The sequence below is a fragment of the Crotalus tigris genome, unplaced genomic scaffold, assembly GCF_016545835.1.
Source record: "Crotalus tigris isolate CLP2741 ecotype Arizona unplaced genomic scaffold, ASM1654583v1 scf7180000017757.759095, whole genome shotgun sequence".
Lineage (NCBI taxonomy): Eukaryota > Metazoa > Chordata > Lepidosauria > Squamata > Viperidae > Crotalus > Crotalus tigris.
Genome location: NW_024096617.1, coordinates 465,218 through 480,973, shown reverse-complemented (window position 1 = coordinate 480,973; position 15,756 = coordinate 465,218). Strand labels below are relative to the sequence as shown.

The window sequence follows — 15,756 nt, the reverse complement described above, 5'->3', positions numbered from 1 at the left end:
TATGCAACTAATAGCCAAATATTTTGGTACTTTTCCTCTGAAATTGTAAACTGTACCAGCTACTTATACTACCCAATGATGTTACACGTTATGATTTCAAATTCAGTTCCAAAAAGATTGCTTTGAAGTTCATGGAAGTTCAAATATAGTACCTGCCTGCATCTCCTTAAAGCAGCTATGCAATTCGAGGAGCCAGCTATTTTAAAAAATGGCAGATAGACCACCGTGTAATGGGTTGTACTATCTTTTAAGATTGGTATTATTAGTGGTTGGCAATTAGGAGGGAATGTCATATAAATCATAGCAAATAAATTTCTGAAACCATTACACAAATACCTTGAGAATAGGACCTTTGTGACTGGAGGTAGTTTTAGTATTGAGTTTTCATACATATATGGTTGCTGGCAGTGCTTTTTTTGTAAAAAAAAAAAAAAAAAAAGGTGCCAGAACTCATACACGTCATACAACCCGCCTTGCCTACCCTACAAGGTTTCATCCAAAAAAGGTGCTGGAACTCCGTTCTAGGTGTTCTATGATAAAAAAAAAGCCCTGGTTGCTGGGATTCACGCAATTCATAAACAGAAAGACAAAAAGTGTAACAAACTCAGATGTGGCCATCTAGCAGCATGTAGAAGCAAGTTCAGTTCAGTTCACGTAAGTGGAACATTTAATATAGGGTTAGAAGGTGCCTTGGATGTCTTCTAGTCAATCCGCTGCCAAATTTAGATATTTTAAAAATACCATTTATGTAGTTTTTAAACCAGTACTCCTAAATGGAGGCCACCAAGTAGGGTGCATTAACTGTAAAATGTTAGCAGCATACTCCTTTGATTGGATGGCCAATAATAGTTGGTGGTTAAAATATCTTCCTTGCACCTAGGTTTTTAACCCCAAATGATCAAATGCCAACATTACTAAACAAACTTCTCAGAGCTATGCAAATCCTTTTAAAGTGGTGCCTTGAAAATTGCTGGAGCAAAGATGAAGCACATAATTTTCATACTTGAATGATTCCTTTTCAGATATGTACTATTCTGTGCTTGCATTTATCTATAGCAGATTTAACTTAGAATTAAATTAAATTCTAAGGTAGAATGCACCAACTAAGGAACTGTTTTTTCAAGATGAGGCATCATACTGTTTTCTGTTCTGTAATGTTATCTGTGCACAACCAGATATGGACTTTGCTCAAAAAAAAATAAAAGGTTTTCTCTGACTTCTTGCATGTAAGTGTGCAAATAGTATTGCCCGATATATTAAAATAAACATTTTTTTCCATATTCTAGCAGAATGTATATACGGATTCATTATTATTCAAGTTGTAATAATTTTCCATTCTTTCTCTCTGTTGTCTTTTCTAGACAAGGTTAGTGATGAAGTACAAGACTTCATACTTTTAATAAATACTTTTCCTGTTTTTTTCATGTCTGTTGTATTATATAGTCGAAAACAAACCTGGAATGCATTGCAATATCACTATCATTATGAATGCAACTTTATTCAAAGCACACACACAAGTTACGCAAAACTAGTTTTATTTTTAAAAGAGTGCATGGCACTCATTTTTAAAAAAATGAGTAGTTCTTTCTTGATGACACACATTTTAATTCCTCCAGTAGGAATTTCAGCAGTGTGTCGATTCAATAGAAGTTGACCAAATACGTATAAGAAAATAGGAAATGTTGCACAGTGCATATTCTATTGCCAATATTAATCTATAACAACAAACTCAAAAGGCTAAATAATAAATTAAAAAAGTAATGAGCCACAAATCTAGAAACCTGTAGAGGATCCATTTTTAGAAAGAAGTCTAATTATTTAAATACCTTAAATAAGATCATTTGTTTTAGGTGAGTTTTGCTGGTTTGACTAGATAAATTACCTCTCCCACCGCAATTCCAGTGTCAATTATTAACTAATGTTTTGAGTGTAAATGCTGAAAGATAATTTTCAGATGTATTAGATGTCTAATCTGCAGTTTCATTTATGGAGGACTGACACTGAAGGACACAAGAATTTTAGGAACAATGTACTGTTATTTCAAGTCATGGACCTCCACAAAATTGTACATTCAACAAATTACTGAGGTAGTTAAAAAAGAGTTGTATGAGCAGTACTGCAATTTGAAATTAGTATCATTCCTTTTCTAATGTATTTTGCAATCCTTCATCCCCACATAAAATGAAATCATGAGAAATGACATGATGTAAGAAGATAACCTCAGACATTCAATTCTGTTACCTACCTGTAATCAATTTTTCCCTGCTCAGACATGCAAACACAGTAATAAAATATGCTTAGGGAAGAAGTCGTATTCCCCAGTATATGTTTTCAGAAAGCTTTACTGTACTTCTTTCCCTCAAAATTCCCCATTTTTATAAGGACACACACACACAAAACACATAATGGCATAAAATAATTACCACTACGGAGGATAGCTTCTCCTCCAAATTAAAGAATATTTTCTCATAGCATGGTCAGCTCATAGAGAGCCATTTTAAGGCCATTTTCCTTTAAATGAGAAGTATTTAGGATGATCTGTTTTTCACTAGGGAAGGCGTGTATTATTAATGTCTATCTTCAGGTACTCCATCCATTTATCACCTCCATTCTCAGTCATCTCTAAAAATTTGGATCACATGCCACTGGATACAAAAGTAGCAAATTCTTCATTCCTTAATCTTGAATGCTAACAAGAAGATTCTCAAACTTCTTTACTGCCTATTTACTCAAATAATTCTGGTTTGGATAAGGATAGAATCTAAGAACTTAAAAGACCTCTGATGGTCATATATAGTACCCTTATCGTGACTGCTTAGCTCACATTATAAAAATATCTGAATTGCAGCTGATGTGGCCAAAGAAATAGAAATTTAGAAATACAGTTGTGCTTAAGAGTCTTCCATTTCTCATTCTGCTCTCTGGCCATCATAAATAAGGCTTTATTTCTTGTAAGCATTTCAATTGTACCTTGAAGCCAGAAATCAATACAATGAAAAAAGAAAAACAAAACTTTTTGGACACAAATAGTTGGTTGGATAAAGTAGAGCAAATTGCAAACAATACTCCATTGTTTATGGTATAGTACTGGCTTCATTTAAATACAACATGCCTATTTTTTTCTGTCTCATTGCAAAGCACATTTAGGTGAAGGGAGTACTTGGATGAGCATCTCAACTCCCTTTGGCATTTACTACTACAATTACCCTGAGGAACTGAACCCGAGGTAACCATTTAAATGATATCTGTCCTGTATCACAGTAACTTTTGATTATTCCCTGAGTTGGTATGATAATTTATCTCTACAAAGCTTCAATGGAGAATATTTGAAGTGGAAGATTGGAGAACATTAATCCAAGGCCACTAAAATACAAGTTCTCATCCATGGGCATGTCAAAGAACTGAGGTGCTCATTAGGTAAAAAGGGCCTCTTCTCCCACTTGCCTTTCCATCTTCTGGAAAGCAATGGCACTTAGTGGACTTTCATGGTTCAGTATCTTATTCAATACTGCCTGGAGCTAAGTAGAAGCAGCAGTGTCGCCAACGTCACGTGTAACCTTTCGTCTTTTCAGGAAGACAAAACCTGCAGTCAGGACAGGTATCTCTCAACACGCTTTTAAGGATATGTTTTAAGTTCAGCATGTAGAACTACAGTGTCGCAGAAATATTTTTTTCCATCTTTCTCCATTATTCTGCAAGTTCTTGTACTTGCAGTTTCTGCAACTGAGCTACCTTTGAGAGGAAAAAATGGGTGTTCTCTTTCAGCCATTTCCCAGGTTTCAGAAGGACCCAAAATTGCCCTCTATTATTTATTTAACACTGGTCACACAGAGAGTTCTGCTGTAGTCGTCACCTCTCAAAGCATGGAGTAATACAAGGGTAACGTCCAGCAATCTGATAGGTTCGATTATAAGAGACATTTAAACATGGCTTCACCTCTATAGGGACTGCTAGTGACATTCCAGAAGTCTGTATATGACTTTGAGCCTGAACACCACCTTGTAAACCAGCTGGGCAAGTCTGCATCGGGTAGGTTGAGGTATGACTGCTGCTTGACATAATCGGCTCACAGTTTTGTTGCGGTGCTGTTTGAAGATACGGTAGAGGAGTCTGATGAGCTTGAATATAATGGGATATGTGCTGCTGTGTGGGTTGACTGGTTGTTTGAAATAAAGTGTTATGGGCTGGTTGAGAGCTATGTTGTCCTTTTTGCTTGTTGGCTTCTTTTACGTCATTATCATGGGCCCTAGAATATTAAAATTAAAAGGATTATTTTCTGTTTGACTACATTGACTGAAATCTACAGTTCATCTAAGCCCATGTACAAGGAGAGGATTATTTTTTTCATACATGCTTGATGGGAATGGGCCAATAGTTCTTCTTGATTCAATGTAAGCATTTCTGCTACAAGAAATAAAACCTTATTTCCTACTTATTTATTTCAAGAGATAAAACCTTTATAAAACCTTAGTAAGACCACACCTGGAATACTGCATCCAGTTTTGGTCACCACGTTACAAAAAAGTTGTTGAGACTTTGGAAAAAGTGCAGGGTAAAACAACGAAGACGATTAAAGGCCTGGAGACTAAAACATATGAAGAACGGTTGCAGAACTTGGGTATGGCTAGTCTACAGAAAAGAAGGACTAGGGGGGACAAGATAGCAGTATTCCAGTATTTGAGTGACTGCCACAAAGAAGAGGGAGTCACGTTATTCACCAAAGCACCGTAAGACAAGACAAAAACAATGAATGAAAACTGATTGAGGAGAGAAGCAATCTAGAATTAAGGAGAAACTTACTAACAGTGAGAACAATTAAACAGTGGAACGGCTTGCATTCAGAAGTTGTGGGTGTTCCATCACTGGAGGCTTTTAAGAAGAGGCTGAACAACCATTTGTCTGAAATGGTATAGAGTCTCCTGCTTGAGCAGGGCATTGGACTAGAAGACCTCCAAAGTTTACTCTACTCTACTCTACTCCTCTCCACTCTCCACTCCATTCTTAGAAAAAACATACACTCCACTCCTCTCCACTCCACTCTTAGAAAAAAACATATACACCACTATTTGCTGGTTGGGGTATTATGGGAGTTGAAATTCAGACATCTTAAAATGGTTATGGTTGGAAAACACTGAAACCAGGAAAAGAAATAATACAACCCCAAAGGCAAAAGAAGGAAGGATTGTTTAGATCCTACAAATCTGTTAAACCTATTAGGTAAACAGTTATTCCTAAGTAAGAACTGATCTTCAAAGGCTTCAATTCTTGCCAGTTATCAGCTCAGGCAGGCATCTGAACCTCCTGCCCACTCCTTTGTTTTCAACAGCACCTTTTATTTTCGTCCCTATGTGTAAGAGATAATTGTGATATGTTAAAAGAAATAATAACTTTCTTATGGGTACTTATTTTATGCAAGAATTTGATTTTGTTTGGGATTAAAGCAGTAGTGTCTGCAGGGTATGTTTTTTTTTTTTAAAGCTAAAATGGCAGACCCAACACTCTGATTGTAGCTCTGCCAATTTTTTACGGATCATTGTCCAGTTGGGCCTGCTCTCTTGATCTCCTTTTGCATACCTGCAGAAATCCCTGAACAAAAGAGAGGGGAAATTAGAGAAATGTGTCGTAACTGGCAGATGTAGGCGTTAAGAATGCATTCAAGACTGAAATGCAACAGTGTTGGGAGCTTGTCATCATCCTCAGCTTTCCAACTTGGAAACTCAATAGCAATTCTTGCACCTAAAACCTTACTCGCAGCCCTCAGATTGCACTTCATTGGAAGCAACTACAGGTAGTCCTCAACTTACAACTACAACTACAATTAAGCCCAAAATTTCCATGGCCAAGCAAGATATTTATGTCCCATTTCATGTCTTCCTTGCCACAGTTATGTGAATTGCTGCAGTTGTTAAATTAGTAACACAGGTGTTAAGTGAATCTGGCTTCCCCATTGGCTTTGCTTCTCAGGAGGTCACAAAAGGGGATCACGTGACCCCAGGACACTGCAACCGTCATAACTACATGCCAGTTGTGCCAACCATCCTAATTTAGATCATGTGACCACGGGGATGCTGCAACGGTTTTAAGTATTAAAAAATGGGCACAAGTCCCTTTTTAACTTTGAATGGTAACTAAACAAATGGTTGTAAACCAAGGACTACTTGTACTGCCCTATTAAGTGAGAAAAACCATTCCAAACACTTACACCAATAGTCGTTCAATACAAGGCAATAGAAAATCCCAGGAATATGCTGTCAGACGATGTAGTCGGACTGGCCATGTTGGAGAAAGACGCAAGATAATCCTGGAGGAAGCCACACATGCAGCAGCCACTAACGAAGGGGCATAATTTAAAAATGCATGATCTGGAGAGAGACAGAGTATTAGGGTTACGTCACACACGGCCACACACAAACCCTGCAGCTAAGTAACCATGGGGAAGAGTTTGAACAAAATCATTAAAAAAAAAAAGCACCTTGCAGGGATACTTCCAGAAAGTAGTCGGCATATTTAGCCATGTACAGTTTGGTCTTTTCCAAGCAAACCATCGGCCACCCGTCATGGAGGTCCGATTCGTGAACGGCGATCGAGAGATAGTAATCTATGAAGTGAGCAGCTGTGGGCAGGCAGAGGTTCCACTGGAAAGTTTCTAACAAGAGCAGCTCCATGTGCAGCAAATTCTGCTTAGTTAGGACCAGGCTCATGTTACTCATGCACCCCAAGCTGTTCAGCTGTTCAAGCTTAGGCACACTGTCTTCCTTTTCTTCAAATTTACCTGACGGACATGAAAGGGGTAAAACATCATTAGAACGCAATTAAACTATTAAAAAAAAATAATAATTTCTGCATGCTGCGATTTGTCTTTCTAACAAGACAAATATAGATAGCCTTCAACTCACAACCATTTGTTTAGCGACCGCTGCAAAATTACAATGGTCCTGAAAAAAATGATTTATAGCTGCTCCTCGTACTAAACAACCACTGTGGCATCCCTACAGTCAGAGGATTGAAATTTGGACCCCTGGCGTGTATTTACAACCATTGCTGTGTCTCAGGGTCACGTGATTGCCATTTACGACCTTTCCCAGCCAGCTTTAAACAAGCCAGGTTAATGGGAAAAGGCAGATCTGCTTAACAAAAAAACGGTCATAAAATTGGGCATGACTGACTCGACAACCCTTTCTTTAGCAATGGAAATTCTGGTCCCAGTTGTGTGGTAGGAAGTCAACAACTACCTGGAATTAGTTGTTTAAAGCAGGGGTCTGCAATCTTGACAACTTTTAGACTTGTGGACTTCAGCTCCCAGAATTCCTCAGCCAGCATAGCTTTAAAAGTCATTGCTTTTGGTAAAAAGTACACTATTGCACAGCTGGGTTCATTTCTCTCTATTACTTTCTTATCATCTCTAATGACAGATCTATGATGCCAGACTGGCAGCCACATTTCAAATCATTTTCTCCATTCAAGGTTTGGCAGCAGGAAACTTTAAATGACTGGATTCTGTTTGTCAGAGCTGCTCATTACGTGGGAAGCAATCCCCCCCCTTTTTTACTTAGGCTAAATGATACATTGCAAAAAAATTTTTTGATCTCCATATTTTCAAGCCTAAAACAACAGATTTTTCAGATGTATTCTGTTATTTGGGACAAGTGTGACTTTCTGAGAACTTCAACTGTTCACAAGGGCCACTGGACTTATTGTGAAATCAATCAGCCCAGTGTTTGACACAGGCAGTTTGGCCTACAGATGGTGATTCAAAAACAGATGCAGAATGTTAAGAACAACACTGGAACGGTGCTAATTAACCGGATCCACCTATCAAGCCAAGACACGGCTTAATTAATCTTGGTTTGTTGACTACCCACAACTGGCTGAGTTCATACATAAAGCTAAGCTGCAGGGCATGATCTGTAAAGCACAATAAACTGAGTTAAGTCAAAACAAAGCCAAGTACAAACCTGTTAAAGCAGATGCAATTTCCATCACTTTCCAGGTCGATCCACTTTTCTGTGGTATCTAGGACCACATTCCAAAAGTGGCCGATGGCTGGGCCCATTTTTTTGAGAGGGGGACGGCCAGGAGTTTTAAGAGCTAAAATGGGCACCTGAATTTTATTAGTCCTTAAACCTCTGGGACACAAAAATACACAGTGCCCTTTATTTTTAACGCCAATGATTTTGAGGGCACAAAAGAGATGGTGGAATGTAACTCATGAGATGCATGTTTTGCAACCTTAGCTTAGCTTTTTTTTTTTTTTAACATTCTCTCCAATCCTTCAATATCCTGTACCTTTTGGTGAATTTGAGAAACGAACCCTTTAAATTGATCAAATCGGGGATATAATAGCCATTACAAAATAAGGTTGTTGTAACGGATCAGAAGAATAGAAAATACCATTCATGTGTGAAAGAAATTCCGAGTTCGGGCAGCATCACATTTTGTTTTCAAAAGAACAAATTAAAGTTTGTTGTAACACAGGCTGTGCAAATTTTGCCCCTAAAATTATAGAATCCATTTCTTTTTCAGGAAACCACTGCAGCTTAGCAAATAAAAAAGTTGGGTTTCTGCAATCCATGATGGGTTTCAGGATGGCTGGTTTAATATTGAATTCCCAACCGTTTTTGGAATTCAACTATTTGATTTCTAGTCTGGGTAAGCAATTTCTATCTGTTGAACTCTTGCTTTGAACTTACTTGCTAAAAGCAAGCAGGAAAGAGCAACCATGTGCAGCTGTTGAATGGAGATGTCATAACGGTCCATAAAGAGGTCCAACAGGTAAACAGCAAGATGCCGGGCAGCAGGACAGAGTCGGAATCGGTTGCTCACAATGGCAATCAAGTCTGCAAAATACCTTCTCAGATTTAACTGGGGAGACTGGCCTTTATAACACGGTAGCTTCAGCTCCTAAGTAGAGAATAACAGTGTTTAAAACAGCCACTGCTGTATAGAAACTTGCACTGAGAATAATTACATCCAAATTACATCCCTTTCGTTCATCAATTTGCATAGTTGCCCATCTTACGTAAGTGACACTAGGGTGGCTCACATTCATTAAACACTTGAAAAGAAGAAGCACAATACAAAAACAGAGAAACAAAACATATAAAACCATGTCAAAACCCACACAATATATTGAGCAAGTATACTATAAAAATGTTCACAGCACTCAGCATAACCAATGGACAGGCTTAACGTAATTAAGATCATTTTGGAATTCAGGTTCCCTAGGATCATTGTTTAATCTCCCTCATATTTTAAAAAGAACCAAAGAGTTGTAGAGTTCACATTCCCAGAATTTGCACTGCAGTTCCTTCTTTAATCTTACGAACCACAGGTGCATCACAGATATTAAATTAACACAACACTTGAACAAAATTGCAAGGAGATTAAGAATTTTAGCACTCATCTTCGGGCATTGTTATTGTTGCTCAGGGTTGAGTTTCCCCTAACTATTGCTATTATCACACAGGCATAACTGAAATGGTTGTTGTCAGCACCAACACTTCCATCTTGGGGGAGAGAAGGGGATGGACACACTGAGTACAGAGTAATCATAGTTACATATCTCCGTTCCCCAGCGAGCTACAGCAAAATGTTGAAATGTAAAACTGCATTGAATCATTTTATATGACCCAAACCAAGACATTCTAACCCAGCGGTTCTCAACCTATGGGTCGCAACCCCATTTGGGGTCGATCGATCATTTTACGGGGGTCACGAAACAACGCGATCCGCCATTTTTCCCCCCAGGGGGCGCCGCTGACAAACAGATTTTCCATCTTTTAAAAAAAAATATTCTCAAAAGAATTCCAGCAAATTCTTTAAAGCAGTGTTTCTCAACCTTGACAATTTTAAGGCATGTGGACTTCAACTCCCAGAATTCCACAGCCAGCAATTCCACTCCTGAAAGCCAATTAGAGCTAACAGGAAACAAAAGACTGCTATAACAACTTTAAGATGTGTGGTCTTCAACTCCCAGGATTTCCCAGCCTGCCATTGCACCAGGTCATACTATTACAACGATCAGATCCACACAGAATGCTAACAAGAAATCTATTTAAAAATTACAATAGCTGAGCTCACCATCTCACTAACTCAACATCAAAGAAATCACACTGCAGCTTAATGTAACACATCAATATTAGTAAAATTAATCATAGTGAACATTGCCTGATTTCTCCTTCATCACTATTACAAACGACTTTAAAGTTCAGTTTTATTCTTTACTGTGTTACTTGGGTATAAGACAACTTACGTCTTCTATTAATAGTTCCAGAACATAAGCAATTTATTAGAGATAGAAAGGGGTAGATTGTTTTAGTCTATTCTACATTGTTAGGGCCTTTCGGCTATTATATTTATTCATACTATTTCTCTGCAATGGAAAAAGTCACATACTTAAGTTCCACTTTACAGTTGGTAAAACTGGATGGAGCAGTTTAACATGAATTACAGTAGCAGTAATTGAAACAGTGAACCTTCTCTGAATGTTGCTTGACTTGAAGGCAATTCATACTTTAGAGGCATCTACATCTGTTAGACTGGAAGTATTTTGGAACTACCAATAACCAATGCCATCAGGCATCACATGTCAGTGGATCATTAATCTAGAAAGACTCAAGATGGACACTGGGTATTGCTACAATCAATCGCAATAAGCCAAAGGAAGGTTCTGGGTACTTCTGTATATTTAGCTGCTGAGGTAATCTATAAGATATTATTGAGCTATTTTGTCTCTTTTATTTTTGTTGTTCTTCTATGAGGACAGAAAAAATGCTGAACAAACAAGGTAGAGTTGCAAAAGGAGGATTACATTGTGGTTTCCTTGGTGCTTTCTGAGTTTGTTTGTTTTTTGCAGACATTTCTTTACCAAACTAGGTAACACCATCAATGTACCAAGGACCCCACAGTTCAACCCTGAGCTACAAATATTCTCTTCTAACATTTCCTGGTACAATTCATAAAAGAAGCTTAATGAAAACCTCTTGTAACTCCACTTCATTGCAAATCACCTGATATGCGCTTGTGGCCATCAAGCTAAAAGCTTTCATGGCTCAGGCAACATTCATTTGAAAAACAAGCCCAGCTTTTGGATTTGTTAGTCATCCTTGTACCAAAACCCATCCATTGTAGTTTGCAAATCACATGGCTTAATATTTTATATGAACCTCAGGAACAGCCACAGTTTATTCAATCAACTGAAATAAATAACTGCTCTGCTGACTGATTCAAAATGGTCAACCAGTGTCATGGATCCGAAGGAAAAAAAACATGAGATAAGAAAATAAACAAAAGATAATTCAATAAATAAAGAAATCAGAACTTTCTACCTGATCAAATAATCCTATCAATTTAACAAAGAACAATATACAATGGTGGAACTAAATTTCTCATGTCAGAGTTGTACATTAAGTTACTTAGAGGCATCTGATTGAGGTATGGCGAGATCAACCAAACCTTCCAACTGATGGGAAAGCAGAAAAATAAATCTTATGAACAGATCAAACAACGTTTTCTAAAAATTCCAGGAATATACATTGGCTTAATTTAAACAGGACTGGTATTTACATTGTCTATTTCTGTATAATGATTTGATTGGTAAGGGAATTAACTTGATAATCTATCCTATTGAACCTTAAAGCCACTACATGGACTGGGTTTGCACAACATGGTGAGTAGTTAGGTTTGTGATACAAACACCATCAAGGAGGTGGAATGGTCTAAAAGAGAAATATTAGCTTTTTTATTAACTGCCTTCATACAGTAAATTAAATCATGATTTTATAAATCATGGCTTTTGGGATAAATATGTCTCTGCATGTTAAGCCACAAATCGTGATTTATAAACCACAATTTCCAAGCTAACATATTAAACATCACCAAATAAAAAACGTGTTATAACTTAGCACTAAAATCATGGATTCTGAAAATATGATCTTCAATAAAAAGATTATAAAGAGGTTAAAGATTAAAGATTACAGGTTTAGGTTTACTGACAATTTTCTTCCTCTGAGTTTGGGAAGATTTCATTCTGGGTTAAACAAGCTTATAATCAAGGAGAAAACTAGATATGTTTCTCTCCTCAATGGGAACTAAAATCACACATGGATGAAAAGTCTTTTTATACTAGAGAGATGATTACTGTAGCATATTAATGATTAGAGACAACCACATTTCAAAGAATTAACAAAGTCTTAAGTATTTACATCAGTAACAGAATTGAATCAGTACATTATACCCATTCCATGCTTGCTCTAAAAAGATTTATGTTAAAAGTAAGAACCTAACTAATGCAGCTTTATCATTACAGTATAATGACAAGAAGCTGCAGCTGGTGAATATCCACCAGGAGCCTTTTAAAAAACAAACAAACTCAAGAGCTCTTCAGAAACTGATAATCAAACATTTATAAGACAAGACAAAAATGACTGCACCCAGGCCTGATAAACAAATTGCTGTTAATCACTTTACTTGATCATGGTTCATTGAATAAAACCTAATTAACTGGATCAATGCAGTGCAGAAAGACACAAACTATAGTAACTTGATGCAGTGTCTGCTCCTGAGCCTAGTATTTCCTAAAGGGAAAAAAGTATGTAAAACTTCCATAGATGTCTCAGTGCTGGGTAAACCTGAGCATTGTTACAGACATCTGCAGAGCAATAAATGTTATTTCAGCTGATCTTCTGAATCCAACTCTGCATGTTCACTGCAGTCTGCCTACAGCATGGGTGTCAAACTCGCCACATCATGTGACCTATTCTGATGTATTGCAACTTTTTTTGCATTGCTAGAGCTGGGGTGAGCATGGCCTTCGCATGATGGAACGGGCCCACAGGCTGGCAGCTTGACCCCCCTGGCCTCTCCTAGAGGGAGAGACCCAAATAAGAGCAGCAGTTTCCAACTAAGATGCAAATCTTAGCAATCAGTAGCATTCAGCTGCTGAAGTCCCTTCAACTGTTCTCTAACAGTTGTTCCTGTAACCCAGCATCTATTACATTGTCATCATTTTTTAGGTTGCTAAGCCATGGCCCCAGGAAACTATGTTCAGCAACCCAATCTGGGGCTGTCAGTCAACCTAGGAAAACTTCAGGAATAGTGACTAGAAGTTTTTCCAGCCTGACGAAATGTTTCAAATAAAGAAGAAATGTGTTTAGGCTAGGTTGTGGTTTTAATGGTGCTGGTATTATTATAAGTATCATGAATTTGCATTGGCAGTATTATGACAGCTTCTGATAAATGTTGATTTATTGTAATGCATTCTGCATAATGCTGTAAGCCACTTAGAGTCATGTGACTGAAGTGGCAGAGAAGCATTTGCAATAGACAAATAGGAGACACAGCGCGATTTGGAAATAAGCTACTTTCTCTCACAAACACCTAGATGGGTTACTCAGTGATTAAGGTTACTTTTTGACAGCCCTCAGAGTAGAAAAAAAAATTGAGTGAGAGCAAAAGAGCCTGAATGAACTTTTAAAATCTGACGTATCCCTTTTCTTTTTCTTCCACAGGTTTTGGAAAAGGAGATGCAATAATAACTTATTAAATTTACATGCCATCTGACTTCTGTCCACAAGCATCCTGCAACTTGGGAGGACCATTTCATTTGATTATGCCACTCTGAACAAACCCCCTGAGCAGAATGGGTTCTTTACTTTGGTCCTCACCAAAAAGTAAAACTTTAGTAGGCCCAAAGCAGAATCTGCTAACTGTTCTTCTCATAAAGGAACAATGCTCCCACCAATCTCTGTATCTGCACTTTAGGGCAGGGAGCAGGACTGGGTTAGAGGAGAGGAAGGAAATTGGCACCAACAAAACTACATATCTCCTGTGGTTGAAAATCAGTAGGTTTGGCTGCTGACTGAGAAGATCTATTAGCTTCAGGGCATTGTCTAGCCAGATCCTACAAATGCTACAGGATCACAGCCAGTTTTCTCCTGACTGAAACCCACAAGCAATCACAATGCCCCGAAGTCCTAGGAAGTTTCAGTAGCATCACTTCCAGGGCCTGAAAGAAGCTCCAGAAGCAAGTAGTACAGGAAGAATAATGACTGGAATCTAGAGCTTCTGCCTCAGTTCCCCCAACTGTGAGTGCAAAGACTAATTATATAACTCAGAAGAGAGGGGGAACAGAAGAACTTCAAGAGGGAAGGCTAGAAAGGCCAGAGAGCAGGCCTTTCTTTCCACAGCTGATCAAGACCACAGACCCAAACCTTCTTGGCTTCGGAGTGGGAAGGCAGCGAGCGCATCCCTAAGGCAAAACTTGAGCCCGGGCGCCCGATCTGCCTCTTCCGCCCGGCCGCGAACTCCAAGGATCGGGGTCGGACGTCGAAGCGAGGGCGCAGGGCGATCCGGCCGACTTACCTTATACCGAAGAGCTTGGTGGATGTCGGCAGCCAGCTGTCCTTTCCACCACTGCCCCTCCAGCTCCATGGGGTGGGAATGAGGCGGCCAGGGATCAGAGCGGAGGAGCCTGCGGGGGGGAAAAAAAGTGAAGCCGCGCCGGTTCTGAACAGCAGCTCATCGCCCGCTGAATGCTGCTTCCCCAACTCCCAGGCAAGCGGCCGGGACGGGCGCCCCGCAGTTAGCCGCCAGCAGGAACTCCGCCCGACCCGGCCGGAGTCCCAGACCTTCCCCCCTCGAGGGAAGGCGGGAGGAGGCCAGCCGGGGGGGGGGGTGCCCAGCTGATTCCACTCCTCTCAGCTCCAAGAGGCGGCAGCGGGAAGCAGACCGGCCGGGGGCGCAGGCCGGGAACGCGGCCCCGATCACCGGGGACAGCAGGAGACCGGCTGATTCAGAGTCCAAGGGATCTTCCCAAGTGGGGCAGCCGGGCCACTGGCGAGGAGGGGGCGACTCTTGACAAGGGTACCCAGACCGACTCGCCCAAGGAACGCAGCCGCGACAGCCAAGCGAAGCCGCGCCGCCCTCCGTCTGTCCCGCAACAACTTCCAACTTCTCCAGCTGGAGGTGGGAGCGCCGGACAGAGCGACGCCGCCACAACAAAGGGAAAGACCCGCTTCCCCCGCCTGGGCTGCCCCGGACGGACGCTTCTCCCTCTTCTCCCAACGCCGTGCCGGCCGTCGTCGAGATTACCGAAGTTCGCAGCTCCGCTTCTGCTCTACAGCGGCCAGGAAGGGAGAAGCACCTCCAGCATCTCCCCGGACATGTCGGTTAAAAGCAGCCGCGGCGTCCCCCGGGACCTTTGGCGCTACCAGCCCCGTCCGGTGGAGCAGCCCCTTTCGCCCATTGTTAAAGAGCTCGGCAAGCGAGTCTGTATATACAAAGACGGGGAGCCAAACACATGCGGCCGCGCCTCCACCAATCCCCTTTCGCCTTACAACTCCACTCAGACGGTGCTGTCCAATCAGCACACAGTATCCACAGGCCCTCCGCCGCTTCGTTTACCCCTCTTGCTACATGCGAGGAAGTTTTGGGCCAATTGAATTGCCGTAGCCGCTCAGACTTATTAAAAGATACACACGGACGGCGGATGGGGCGTCACGTGGTCAGGTTTTGTGCAAATGGGCTTAGGTGTGTATTGCGAAAGGTGGCTGCCTTTAAAAAAATATGACAAGGACGCGGTACGCTTTTGTAGCCTCTGAGTTGGCCGGGTAGGCAGGCGAATGCCTTTTGAGCAAGTTATCGTATCGGGAGCGCCTTAAAAGTTTGGGAAAGTTTCTAAAGTAAAGCTCGTGTAAGAAAGAGACAGGGAAGGGGAATCCGAGAGACAGGGGAATCGTGTGGATGGTTAAATATTCG

At 40.3% G+C, this 15,756-nt stretch overlaps 1 protein-coding gene across 1 annotated transcript; it reads right to left on the bottom strand.

The window, feature by feature from the left end:
* Positions 1-1,477: 1,477 nt before the first annotated feature.
* CCNJ (cyclin J) lies at positions 1,478-15,366 on the bottom strand. Its single transcript, XM_039340940.1, has 6 exons — positions 15,091-15,366; positions 14,362-14,470; positions 8,691-8,901; positions 6,473-6,772; positions 6,203-6,362; positions 1,478-4,246 (listed from the first exon to the last, which is right to left on the bottom strand). Exons 2-6 carry the CDS (start codon positions 14,428-14,430, stop codon positions 3,850-3,852), a joined length of 1,137 nt encoding a protein of 378 aa, XP_039196874.1. The 5' UTR covers positions 14,431-14,470; positions 15,091-15,366; the 3' UTR covers positions 1,478-3,849.
* Between the last annotated feature and the right edge of the window lie 390 nt (positions 15,367-15,756).

Coding starts and splice junctions, on each gene's coding strand:
- CCNJ (XM_039340940.1), bottom strand. CDS start 14,430: ATGGAGCTGGAGGGGCAGTGGTGGAAAGGACAGCTGGCTGCCGACATC. Junction 8,902..14,361: donor ACCAAGCTCTTCGGTATAAG/GTAAGTCGGCCG, acceptor TTCTCTACTTAG/GAGCTGAAGCTACCGTGTTA. Junction 6,773..8,690: donor TTCCTGCTTGCTTTTAGCAA/GTAAGTTCAAAG, acceptor CATGTCCGTCAG/GTAAATTTGAAGAAAAGGAA.